This window comes from Chrysochloris asiatica, unplaced genomic scaffold (genome assembly GCF_000296735.1).
Source record: "Chrysochloris asiatica unplaced genomic scaffold, ChrAsi1.0 scaffold00094, whole genome shotgun sequence".
NCBI classification, from domain to species: Eukaryota; Metazoa; Chordata; class Mammalia; order Afrosoricida; family Chrysochloridae; genus Chrysochloris; species Chrysochloris asiatica.
Genome location: NW_006408612.1, coordinates 10,499,014 through 10,512,741, shown reverse-complemented (window position 1 = coordinate 10,512,741; position 13,728 = coordinate 10,499,014). Strand labels below are relative to the sequence as shown.

Here is a 13,728-nt window from a genome sequence, read left to right as displayed (position 1 = left end):
TTGAGGACTAAGGTATGCCTGACTCAAGCCATGGTATGTTCAATAACCTCATATGCATGTGAAAGCTGGACACTGAATAAGGTAGACTAGAAGAATTGATGCTTTTGAGTTATGGTGTTGGAGGAGAATATTGAAAGTGCCATGGTCTGCCCATAGAACCAACAGATCTGTGTTTCAAAATTGTAGCCAGAGTGCTCCTTGGAGGCCAGGATGGCCAAACTTCATCTGTTATATACTTTGGACATATTGTCAGGAGGGACCAGTCTCTGGAAAAGGATATCATGTTTGGTAAGGTGGAGGGTCAGAGAAAAAGAAGAAGACCCCCAGCGAGATGGATTGGCAAAGTGGCAGCATCAGTGGCTCAAGCGTGGCAACAATTGTGAGGTTGGCCTAGGACCGGGCAGTGTTTTGTTCTGTTGTGCATTAAGGTTGCTATGAGTTGGTACCAACTCAATGGCACCTACTAACAACAACATGACTCGATGGTACTACAACAGTAAGAAGTATTTTCAGAGACTCTAACAGTGCATTGCCTGCTGTCGTAAGTATGTGGTAAGTTTTGATTCAATGAATAGATGAATAGAATTAATTATTCATCAGCACAAGGGAGAAATGTATCAAGAAGGAGGAAAATATATAGTTATTTAATTTGTTCATTTTCCCTTCAGGGTAGTCCTTTTATGGAGGACTACTAAAAACAATTGTTGTTGTTTTTAAGTGCCTTCCAGTCTGTTCTGAATTAAAGTGGTCCTGTATACGGTTTCCAAGACTTTAAATATTTGAGGGGGCAGAATGTCTCATCTTTCTTCTGTGGAGCCGCTGGTACAGCCAAACCATGAACTCTGTGGTTTGTATGGAGCCACCATACTGCCTATGGAACAATAGGGATACAGAAAACTGGAAAAAAACAAAATTAAAAAACCAAACAACTAAAGTAAAGCAAAGCAAAAATGGTGATAACTTAGTAGATCCTTCCCATTTTCTTTTTGGTGGCAGGAATATCTCTTTGAACATAGTTTTTGTTTTTTAGTTGTTTTTAAACGAAAAGAATGGTGAGAAACCAGATCAACTTGTGCTTGATAAATATCCAAATCAAAAGGCTTCTGTCCATGGAGCTTTTCCAAAGAACAGGCATGACATGTGGGGAATATTTTGTTTACTTCACTGTGGCATGTGCACTGCTTTCCCCTGGGTGCAAAAAACTGTACTGATCAACAGCGAAGGGAGCTTAGACCCACTTGTTCAGTTTCAAAGCCTCTAAACCACTTCTTATCTTTCCCTTATGAAATTACATGTTTACTTAATGTGAATGTGTATATTTTTAAAAATTTAACTATTGAGCATTTAGAATTAGATTTAGAGACTAAATTACAAAAGGTAGTGAAACTAAGGATCATAGCATTGGTTCATATCAATAAAGCATATAGTTTATTTTCCTTTATTTATGCTTTCACCTGTTTTTTGTTTAGTTATAATCTACACAGTAGAACTCTATATCTCATCAAATTATATCATAATATGCTCATGGTTGTCTCATTTTTTACCTAGTTTTCTGACTATGCACAATTTTCTACTTGAAGGCATTGTATTTCCAATAAATTCTTTAAAAAATATGTCAATCATATGATGTTTTGAAAAGCAGCTGAAGGCCTGCCTTCCTAGAGTTTGCTTTTCAAAGATAATTTTGAGAATGAAAAGGGAAACTATGAATAATTTTCCCAGGACAACAGGTTTAATTAAAGTGGGACTGTGCCGTGTCAATGGGAATATATGGTTCTATGCCAGTCCTCAAATATGTCCTCCACTATTTGCATTGAGGAGTCCTGGTGTGGTGCTGTGGGTTAATGCGTCAGACTGCAAAGCCATTTGAACTGCAAGGTTGGTGGTTCAAGCTTACCAGCTGCTCCTTAGAAACCCTATACAGGGTCGCTATAGGTCAGTACTGACTCGATGGCACTTAACAACAACAACAACAATTTGCCTTGAGGACTCCTGGGATGTGGTGCTGTAGGTAATCACTCGACCAAAAGGTTAGTTTGAACTGCACAGTCAGCAATTCAAACTCATCAACTGCTCCTTGGAAATCCTAGATAGGGTTGGTATGAGTCAAACCAACTTGATGGCACTTAATAACAACTTGCCTTGATGCCTAAATTTTCTACCATTACAATGTTGCCTTGGATTAAGAGATTATGGCTCCAATAATCCTTCTAATGAAATATGAAGAATTATATGGGAATATTAATATATTCCCTTATCATCAACCATTAACAACATAGCAGAAAATACTTATTCAGGCCCAGAGAAACTAAAAGCAAGTGACTGGCTGGGTCCATCCTTTGCCCACCTCTTCCTGGTTCTAGAGAAACAGAGAAGCTAGGAAGATCAGCCAAAGGACAGTTCTAGAAATGCCTAATGCTTGCACAAATACAAAGCTAGCATGTGTCAAAGATTTATTTACCTCATTAATAAGGAAACCAGCAGGGTGGTGTAGTGGGCAGTGAAAGGATGCTGGCATGAGATTGAGAGGTTAGATTTTAAAAGTGATTATTAATTATTATCATCTAGGACAATAAAATGATAATGATTGGGTTTATTTTTTCACTACATGAAATTATTTACATCTATAGTTGGATAAATTTAATTTGCATTTCTATAGGACAAAAATCATCTGTGTTTCTCTTCGTTTTTCAGAAGTCAGCATCTATCTTACATAATGGTAAGAAGAAAAAGTAAATCAAACAAAGTAATCTTGATAATATCAGAGGGTTTAATTTCATCTCTAAGAGCAGGAACTAAAGGAAATATTTGAGTTGATTTCCAAGTATAGGAACAATGAATAGTTTATTAGTAGTAGTAATTTGATGTTATACAAAGTTAAGTGCTTTGCTTCAAGTTACTTCAGTCTCATTCTACAAATATATATAAAATGGTTCTACTTTTTATCTGGTTTTAACTTGAAGACTTATTTAGGGTATAGTATGAGGGATTTGTTTTTTGGTGATAACAAACAGTCCCTTTCAGCCTGCTTGCCTGGTGAGACGCAAGTATATCTTAGTTGGATCAAGATTTCTAAATGGTTTCTGTTTAAGTCTTCAAGAAAGGTATTCTAGATATTTTTCTGTGTAAAGGTAAAACCATATTACTGTGCTCATAGAGCCAATGGATCTGGAATTTGGAGAGGGCATAGCAGGAATGTATTTTCCTTCTCTCAAGTCCCAGAGATTCTCAGTTGGGAAAACTTGGATATTGGGAGTGGCTTGATGGCGGAATTTTGTTCACTCAAACTTGTACTCGGGCTTGGGCTGGGCCTCTGGACTGGGATGGCTTTAAGAGTGGGACTGCTGACCAGAACAACCACATGCAGCTTCTCTTGGAGGTTTGGCTCCCTTTCAGCATGGTGGTCTCAGGGCAGTTAGGATTCTTATATGGTGTCCAAGGGAACCAGGCACACAGGCACAAGTACAGACAGTCCCAGGGTTATGAACACAAACACCTTTTACTTACTCTTTAATATTATGTAAATTTGCTCTCCTTTGAAATAATTGAACTAATTCCTACCTAAAATATTCTTTATTAAATGCCCTCCACTTTGCTGCAGATGCAGCTTTTAAATCATTGAAAAGATTCTGAACATCTGTTCCAACTTACCTAGAGCTTTTTAAAGCCAGTTAGAAATGGGTCTCATTTTTAACTTGAGGAAGGACTTGTGTTCCAACAGACAAGGCAGAAGAAGCATTGCCTTTCCTGACAGCCCTGGGAAGCACAGAGTATCTCCCCATCTGTTTTGTAGGTTGAAGCAATCAGAATCCCATCCAGACTCAAGAGGAAGGGGCCTACCTCTTGTTAGGAGAGTGACAGGCTCATATTGTAGAGAAGAATGTGGGATAGGAGATACTGTTGTAACCATCTTTGGAAAATAAAATTTGCAGCAATGAGTGAGTCTTAGTTTACATTAGAATATAAAATTAAATGTGTTCTATGGTTGTCAAGGACATTTAGCTAGTTGAATTGTTACTGCCCTGCATTTAGCTTCTCAAACACAATTGCTTTGTGATGGACCTAATTCTTTCTTTTTGCTAATGTTGCATTTTCCTAGGTTAGGCTCATTTACCTCACTGATAAAGCTGTTTTAAAATAGTTAACCTATGTCCAGGTCCTAGATCATTTTCTCAGGTGCCCATCAATTCCCTCTAAGTGACCATGCTTTTGAAGCATGATTGCATCTGGCTACAACGAATCTAAATGTCAATCTTAGAAACATCCAATGACATTCAGATGAATTCCTTTCAGCACTAGGGATTTGTCTTTCTGTCATGTAGCACATCTTGTCAAAATAAAGCCAGATATGAGTCCTTTCCCATTCAACATTTTTAGTGTCATTGAAAGTGCTGGCACTTTAGAGTCAAACCAATTTGTATTAATCTCAGTTGCCCCATCAAGGTGTGTGACACTGAGCACGTTTCTTAAAACTCATAGACTCATTTCCTCATCTATATGAATGGTCTTCAAAAAGTCCATAGGAAAAATAGAATGAAAGGATCATGGAATTCTCCACAAACTTTTTGACGCCTTCTTGTATATGGAGAATAAAAATCTCTACAGTGTTATAATACAGAAATTAAATAATCTAGGAATCTCCAGATGTAGGGCCTGGTTAAAGCAATAACTCATTTAATAGTGTTGTTGTTGTTAAGTACCATTAAGTTGGTTCTGACTCATAAGGACCCTGTATAGGGTTTCTGAGGAGTGGCTGGTAAGTTTGATTCAAACCTACCTTGCGGTCCAGTATGTTTTCCTGCAGCACCACATCAGTAGCTATTAATAGTAAAAATGAGTAGGGAACTGAGGAGGTGGGTGGAACTGAAAGCTCCTAGGGGGAATAAGAATTGCAGAGGATTTTGTCCCACCATCATTCTCTGATTTATACCAGGTGAAATCTAAACCAAAAAGTAACTCATGGCAAATAAATCTTATTTCCCACTTTTCCTAGTATGTTCTTTTCTCTCCTTTCCTTTTTCCTCAATATTCTCCTTTTGCCTTCTTTTTTCTCTGTGCTGTAATCTAGTCCTTATCATCATCCTTATTTCACTCAGACTTGAGTTCAGCTGCATATTACTATTACAAAAAAAATCCAAAATAACCAAGGCTTAAACAATATAGAAATTTATTTCTCTCATATACTAGAAGTTCGCAGGCATACAGGCATTCATTCAGTCTAGAGATAATATGATGACTTTCAGTTATCACAAACCCAAGTACCTTCTTGTTCTTTTTCTACCTTTGGCACATTAATGTATGGCTCCAACCATCATTCAAGTTCTGGTCATCACAATACTATAGGTACCAGGCTAGAGGGAAGATAAGAAAAAAAGAAAAAAAAAAGAGCATATAAATACTATCATCCCCCTGCCACTTTTAAGTAGAGTCTCTGGAAGTCCCACACTGCATTTTTGTTTAATGGTTTTTACATTGAACAGTACTTTGTCATATCTGCAAAAATGGTCAGAGAAATGATCATTCGCCCTGCACAGCAATATGCCCGGCTAAAAATTATAGCGCTGTTATTAAGAAAGCGAAAGGGGTGGTGGCAGTGGATTGGTTTTGTCACAACTCCTATTGCCTTTTCCTACTGGCTCCCACTTTACCTTTGTAAACACATAGCAAATATATCCTTCTCACCCAAGAAAGCCACACAAGAAATAATTAAGATGGTGACTTATATAACAAAATGCAAATATATGAGCTCATATTTTTTTAAAAAACTAATGTCAAATAATAAGAGGTTTACATGGGAGCTGTTATTGGAAGGAGAAAGTGAATCTCATTAAAGAAGTTGTTTTCATGACTCAGATAACAGTGAGGACTTAAAGATGCTCAAAACACTGGGAGGCAGTTAGGAACTAAAAGCAGTTTTTAAAAACTGACAAGTGTAGAAGAATAGAGAAAATTAAATAGGGACTGTGAAACTTGAGGGTAGATTTCTGGGCAAGCTGACAGTGAAGGGCAACTCAGACATGGAAACAGAGTCAGAATCTAAGTATGAAAAATCCTGAGAATGTTCGTTGGTGATATCCTGTGGTCATACATGAATAAGAGTGATGGAGGCAGGGGAAGAGCAATTCCTGGGTAATGATGCAGAAGCCCACCAAGATAGCAGTTAGTATATAGAGCAAATAAATGACCTTGCTTTTCTGATGGCCAAAGAAGAATGAAAAAGATTTTAAAATGTGGAAATGTAGGAGAAAACTATGAAAATGTCACTTTTGAACATGGTTCTCAACCCATGATGTGCATTTAAAAGGTAGATATGAAGCCCATCCACTAGAGAGTGTAATTCAGATGATCTAGGAGTCCTGGTGTGGTGCTGCAGGATAATGCACTGGACCAAAATGTCGGTAGTTCTAATCCACCAGCAGCTCCTTGTAAACCCTATACAGGGTTGCTATGAGTGGGAACTGACTCAACAGCACTTAACAGCAACAACAAAGGTGTGGCCCCAGTAGCAGTAATTTCTCTAAACTTCTATAAACACTTATCTAGAAGAAAAACAGGAAAAGAAGTGACTTTAGAGCATTTTATAAGGCTTTACTCCCTTCCCAAATGAAGTGAATAACTTGAGACTGCATTTCTGTATTTCAGAACTATATTTACATCATTTCATTTTGATGTAATAAATCTTTGGTTAAGCTCTTGCACTGAGTATGCTGGCTTCACTGGGCAGGGGAAGGGAAGAAGTGTCCACACTGGGAAGATTATTGAAGTGAGGCAGGCAGGCCTGTGGAAATAGGGACTGACCCCTGTGTCCCCCAGGCTCATATCTCATTCCTGGAGCAGAGTTCACATTCCAGGAACTAAGAAACATACCACCTCAGCCTCATGTGATTGCCCAGCCCAATCTCCTGGAGGGAACAAAGCCCCGAGCTAATGTTTACCTGCTTCTGCGTCTATAACTGCTCACTTGACTGCTCACACATTCTTCCCTGCCGTATGTTTGAACCCACCAATCCCAGGTAGCCCCGTCTCGCTGTTGGGCCCCACTAACCATTCCCAAACAGACACATACATGTTTGCACCCCTATTCCTTATAAAATATCCTCAAACAGGGAAGACAGGAATCAGCCTCTGGATAGGAATCCACTGAGCCATGTGCTGGCATAATAAAAGTCCTTCCTTTGTTACAACCCACGTGGTGTTAGTAACTCCTTCAGAGCGACTCCGGTAACAGAAGAAGGTGGCTTCCTATTCTTTACCCATTGTATAACCCACTACCATCCAATTGATTCAGACCTATCAATCCTACATAAGGTTTCAGAGACTATAAATTTTATAGGAGCAGACAGCCTCATCTTTTCATCTTGGTGGGTTTGAGCTACTTATCTTGTGATTAGCTACCCATCCCCTAACACACAGTGCCACCAGATGGTGGCAGTATAAAGTGCACCCAAGAGCAATAATGAGCCAGGGAAGCTAACTTCAGGAGCCTGGGATTGAGAAAGAGCATCCTTTATGAGGAGTGTTTTGTTTCTCCCTGATTCCCCATCAACAGTGTCTAAGTTTTTTAGAATGCTGTAAGAATACCACAAAGTAGATGGATTTAAAGAACATAAATTCATTGCCTCACAATTCTGGAGGCTAGGAGTCTAACTCAGGGCATTGGCCAGGCCATGTTCACTCTTCTCTGTTCTTGTCTCTGCCAGTTTCTGGTAGCCCCAGGGATCTCTTAGCACTTATTGGTTTATAAATATATCTTCACAGGACATATAAACCCCAGCATAACACTTTATGTTTATGTGTGTCTGTTCTACCCTTTTATGAGAACACACTCCAATGAGATTGCTGTTAAGTGCTATTGGATCAATTCCGACCCATAGCAAGCCTATATAGGGTTTCCAAAAACTGGCTGGTGATCTTAAGCCACTGACCTTGCAGTTCAAACTGACTTTGCAGTCCAGTGCATGAACCCACAGTGCCACACCAGGACTCCTATGTAGAGATTTGTTGTTGTTGTTGTTGGGTGCCATCAAATCGATACCAACTCATAGCAACCCTATGCACAACAGAACGAAACACTGCCCGGTCCTGGGCCAACTTCATAATTGTTCCCATGCTAGAACCCATTAATGCTGCCACTTTGCCAATCCATCTCGCTAGGGGTCTTCCTCATTTTCTCTGACCCTCCACCTTATGAAACATTATATTCTTCTCCAGCGACTGGTCCCTCCTGACAATATGTCTGAAGTATGAGAGATGAAGTTTGGCCATCCTGGCCTCCAAGGAGCACTCTGGCTGCACTTCTTCCAACACAGATATGTTGGTTCTTTTGGCAGCCCATGGCACTTTCAATATTCTCCTCCAACACCATAACTCAAAAGCATCAATTCTTCTGCAGACTTCATTATTCGGTGTCCAGCTTTCGCATGCATATGAGGTTATTGAAAATACCACAGCTTGGGTCAAGCACACCTTAGTCCTCAAGCTAACATCTTTACTCTTCAACACTTTAAAAAGGTTTCGTACAGCAGATTTGCCTAATGCAATATGATTTCTTGGCTGCTGCTTCTATGAGTGTTGATGGTTGATCCAAGAAGAAGGAAGTCCTTGACAACTTATCCACTTTATCATTAGTTGATCACATCTTCACAAAGACAGACCCTATCCAAACAAGGTCATATATACTGGTACAGAGGTTAGGACATTTTGGGAAATGAAATTAATTTAAGAACTGAAGATGATTGCTAAAATGGCAATTTAAGAGAATTGGAATTCAATGAGATATTCTTTTGACTGACCACCACCTTATCCTTAAAAAATTATATATTTTATAAAATGTATGAAAACTTTAATATTGCATGCTATGTAAGAAGAAAATACAGAACATGTGGTACAATTTGCTAATATTTTGTTCATTTGAAATTTGCTCACCTAAAATCTCTCTGTAATCTCCAGTTTTCATAATAGTAATTGTAAAGACAAATAATATTTATTGCAATATTTTAGAACTGCAGGAAAGTTTTACTTGAACTAGATTTATTGTCTTTCTTTGTGGCAGGTGGTGAAGTTTACCAAATCCTTTGAATTGATGTCCCCAAAATGCAGTGCTGATGCTGAGAACAGGTAGGTAGGGCTTGTGGGTATCATGTTTGACTTTTAATGCTCTTTGGTCCTTGGTGTCAATAGTGTTGCATAATTCTTTGAAGATAAGCATTATACCTCTATATCACCAAGTCCAACCAATAGTATCACTCGTCTACATTTCAGGGCTCAAATATAAACTATAGTATAAAAATACACTAATATATATCTAGCTATGATCAGTTTTTAAGACCAAATCTTTGTACTTATTATATGATTAAAATGTTGCTTTGTGCTTTTAGTCCCTTATTTCCCTGAATCTTGTAATGTTTTTTAAATAAATCTTAAAATATTCTGATAATTTCTGAACCCTATATCTAAGTTGTTTATGCAAGTTTGTATGGAATGGTGATGGAGAAAATCTATTTTCTATTAGCCAACATGTTTAATTTCTCCTCATACCAAACATTTGACTGAAACTGTTAACAAATAAGTCAATGTTTAAATATTTCCTAACTCTTCAACTATCCTAATTTTCTGCTTTGCTCTGGATCTTTCTTTCTCCTTTCACTTTTTTTTTTACTCTAGTATATGACCCAGTATAACATCCCCCTGTATGAAAAAGAATGAGAGTTTTTAGGAATGTCTAAGGCTACAACAAGGAGCTCTGGTAGCGTAGTGGTTACAAATCGGGCTGCAAACCGCAGGGTCAGCAGTTCAAAACTAGCAGCTGTTCCGTGGAAGAAAGATGAGACTTTCTGCTCCCATAAAGATTTACAGCCTCAGAAACCCTGTACAGGGTCGCTATGAATTGGAGCCGACTCCACGACACACAGACACACACCAAGGCTACAACAGGGTCAAAGTATAGGTGAATGACAACCAGTGAATTTCTGTTAACTTTGCACTGCCTTGACTAGGAAAAGCTGGCTGTTATAAAGATAGATTATCTTTACTTTGGTCCCCTCTCAAGAAAGGACTGAAAAATAGTGAAACTGACCAAAATGCAGAACTCTGATGAAAGATAGGGAAAGGACGAGGGGCATCTGATGATGATGGCAGTGATGACAATATTGGTACTACCGCTAGAGATACGAGCAGTTTCCATTCATTGAGAGCTAAGTGTGCCAGGGGCTGTGCTGAATGCTTTACTTGCGTTTCATTTCTGTATGCCAGGGGAGAAAATCAAGGCTCAGTAAGCATAAGGAACTTGTCCAAGGCCCTGCAGCCACTAAGTGGCAGCCACATCCAAGGACAAGATTACGTAGATTAGACTCACCAAACCTCTGAACTTTGATTCCATCACAATTCACTACTTAAACTATGGTTTGTTGTTGTTGGGTGCCATTGAGACTGTTCTGACCTACAGTAACCCTATGAACAACAGATTGAAATACTGCAGGCACCATGCTCACAATTGTTGATGTTTTAGCCCATGGTTGTTCTAATACAGTGAATATCTATTGGGTTGATATTTCCCAAATCTGACTGACCTTCAAAATCTTAGCATCCACATTAAGTGTTTTGTTTTTGTTTTTAAAATGTTTTATTGTGAATTATGTGATAGTTTACATGGGAGAACATTAGTTTTACATTCATCCTATCATATACTGTTTCATTGCCATGATGGTACAATCCCCTCCATGCATTATCAACCAACCAAAGGGTATACACTACAAGCCTGCCCCCTGGTCATCAACACACAGCCCCTCTCCCTTTCTGTGTCTAAATTCCCCAACTGCTCCATCTCTCCACGTCATCATCTCTGCCTCCATCTCAGGCATTACTGCTTCTCTGGGTAGGGTCCCGCTCTCTGCTCTTCTCCCTTGATGGTCCTAGGGACCTCCGCTCCTAGACTGAAAAGTTAATCACTCCCCTCCTTGCTACAAAATGTCTACCTTTACATTTCTAACCCTCACAAGCAGTCCTGATAACAATTATTCACTATTGTATCACAAAAGACCCGCCTGCATTTCATTTCATCAGCCCTGCCTAGACAGATTGGATACTACTTAGACATTGAGAGATTTTTGTACTTTATGTTGAAAGTGAAGTCTAAAAGATCTTCGCATTCAAAAGGCCCCAGATTTCCCAGGATGTCATTACAAGGGTATTTTTATTGCTAATAAGTATAGGAAACAGAAATCAGTAAATTAAAATGGACACTTTATTTACTTAATTTTTATCATGTATATGGCATTTATAAAAGTCCTTTTCTGCATATTGTATAATTTTGTTTATACCATACTCTTGAAAGGCAAAATGATAGGAACAGAAAATGTATCAGTAATTGTAGGGAAGAACAGTTGACTACAAAGAGGAACGGGGGATTTTGGAGGGTGTTGAAACTGTTCTAGATCCTGCCTCTGGTGGTGACTATACAGCTGCATGCATGGGTCAGAACTTACAGAAATGTTCACAGGAAAAGGGTAAATGTTCCTGTATATAAGTTATACTCTAAAATAGAAATAAAAAGATGCCTTTTAGAAATAATTTTCAGTTTCATTAAAGAGAATTTATGTGTCTGTCTGTATCTAATGTCAGTTAATCTGCACCTAACAAAGATACTTGTTGTTAAATGACGTGAGTTGATTCTGACCCATAGCAACCCTATATAGGGTTTCCAAGGAGCAGCTTAGGCATAGAGAATTATTAGCAATGCACTCAGCAGTTCTCCTAAGTATTGTTGTTGTTGTTAAGTGCCATCGAATAGGTTCTGACCCATAAAACCCTGTATAAGATTTCCAAGGAGTGACTGGTGAGCTTGAACTGCAAATCTTGTGGTTCAAACCACTTTGCAATCTAGCACATTTACCCAAGCCACCACACCAGAACGCCTTTCTTAAGTTTGATGCTGTAAAATAATTACACACACACACACCACAAGAGGGTACTTTCAAAAGGTTCCTGGAGTAATATAATTATCTTTTAATTTAATTTTTTTAATGAACTTTTGGAGCTCACTCACATAATCAACTAAATATATGTGTTTGTGTGTGTGTGTGTGTGTAGAGAGAGTTCTGGTGTGTTGCTGCAGGATAAGCACTGGACTGTTAACTGCAAAGTTAGCAATTCAAACCCATCAGTTGCTCCTCTGAAACGCTCCATAGGGGCACTATGAGTTGGAACCAGCTTGATGGCATTTAAGAAAAACAGAATATGTGTATATATATATATATATATTCAGCTGATTAATTGGCCATGACTTCATATAAGCTATTTCTCATATACAAGGAGAAAAAGGTTTATGAGTTTATTAAAACCTCAACCTTTGGAATCCTAATTTTCAGTGTTGTTCTTTTTAAAATACAGCTAGATGTGTTCCCAGTGGTCAGGGCAGAGTTAAATACTTCTGGCCTTTTGATGATTTTTAATGGTAAAAAGAATTTCCATGTCAGAATGAAATGATCCATGGCCCAGACTGCCCTTGGCAAACTTTCTTACAATAAAAAAAGAAAAGAAGAAAGGAAGGTCAGGTTTTCTTTAAAGAGACATGGGAAAAGTCCTATAGAACTTTGACATTAGGAGATAGTCCTCTCCACCATTCTGTTTGTGGCCTTTAAAGTAGTGTACAAGGTGCATTTATCTCAGGAGACCTTTCCTGGATTATTCATTCATTTTCTTCTTGTAGATGTGGGATCCTTCCTTATTGGATTCCTTATTGGAAGTTAAAGAAATAAAGACAAGTGACTTTAGCATTTACTTGGTCAGTAGTCACAGAAGAGACATTGAAACAGGCTACAAGTCTGCAAATCACAGCCAACTCTCCACCTGTCATAAATCCTTCTTTTAACCTTTCATCACTTATCTTTGCTACTGATAATGTCCATTTAGATCCTTTAGTCCTCTGGATATCATTGAAAAGAGGTATGTAATAGGATAGCTTTTTAAAGAGAATTTCTATGGCTACATGAAACAAGGTTTGAGAGTATCATTTCAATTTTAATAAACTCTGGTTTGGGGATTGCCATTTTTTTAGGTAGCTTTTAAAGATTTCAAGAAATAAAAATATTACTGACTCATCATTTCTGTTTATAGCCTTACATGGCTAACTCCTTTGTCACAGCTAGTCTCCTCTTGCTCTCCATGAAGTTGTTGTTGTTGTTGACTGCCTTCAAGTTGGTTTCAACTCAGCTACCCTGTATAGGGTTTCTAAGGAGTGACTAGTGAGTTTGAACCATTGACCTTGAGGTTCAACCTGACCTTGAGGTTGAGTGCTTGTCTTATGGTGTCACACCAGGACTCCTCCTCTATGCAGTTAAAACTAACCAATTCAAGAGTTGCAAATGCTTTGGTTCACTTCTCGCCATGGTGTGTTTAACTCCTCTGGGATATCTTTGCTAACGCCTCCAGTAATAAGATTCTCACAATATCATGATGGACTTCTTCCATTGATGTTGTTATGTGCTGTCATTCCGATTCTGACTTAGCAACCCCATATGACAGACTGGACAGCCCCGTAGGGCTTCCTAGACTGTAATCATTGGACTGGAGGAAGACTCTGTAACAACCTTCCATATGAAGATGACACAATGTTGATTGCTGAAAGCCAAGAGGACTTTGAATCACTTAAGTCAAATAAGATCTGAAGATCAAATACTGTAAGCAGTCTTCAGTGTGTATTGTACTTCAATGTAAAGAAAACAACCACCA

At 38.5% G+C, this 13,728-nt stretch overlaps 1 protein-coding gene across 1 annotated transcript in view; it reads left to right on the top strand.

The window, feature by feature from the left end:
• PDE11A (phosphodiesterase 11A) overlaps window positions 1–13,728 on the top strand; it is a 747,671-nt gene that overhangs the window by 358,242 nt on the left and 375,701 nt on the right. The window contains exon 5 of the mRNA XM_006866701.1: window positions 9,053–9,117. Within this exon, the coding sequence (XP_006866763.1) occupies window positions 9,053–9,117 (65 nt within the window). The remainder of the gene's footprint in view (window positions 1–9,052; window positions 9,118–13,728) is intronic.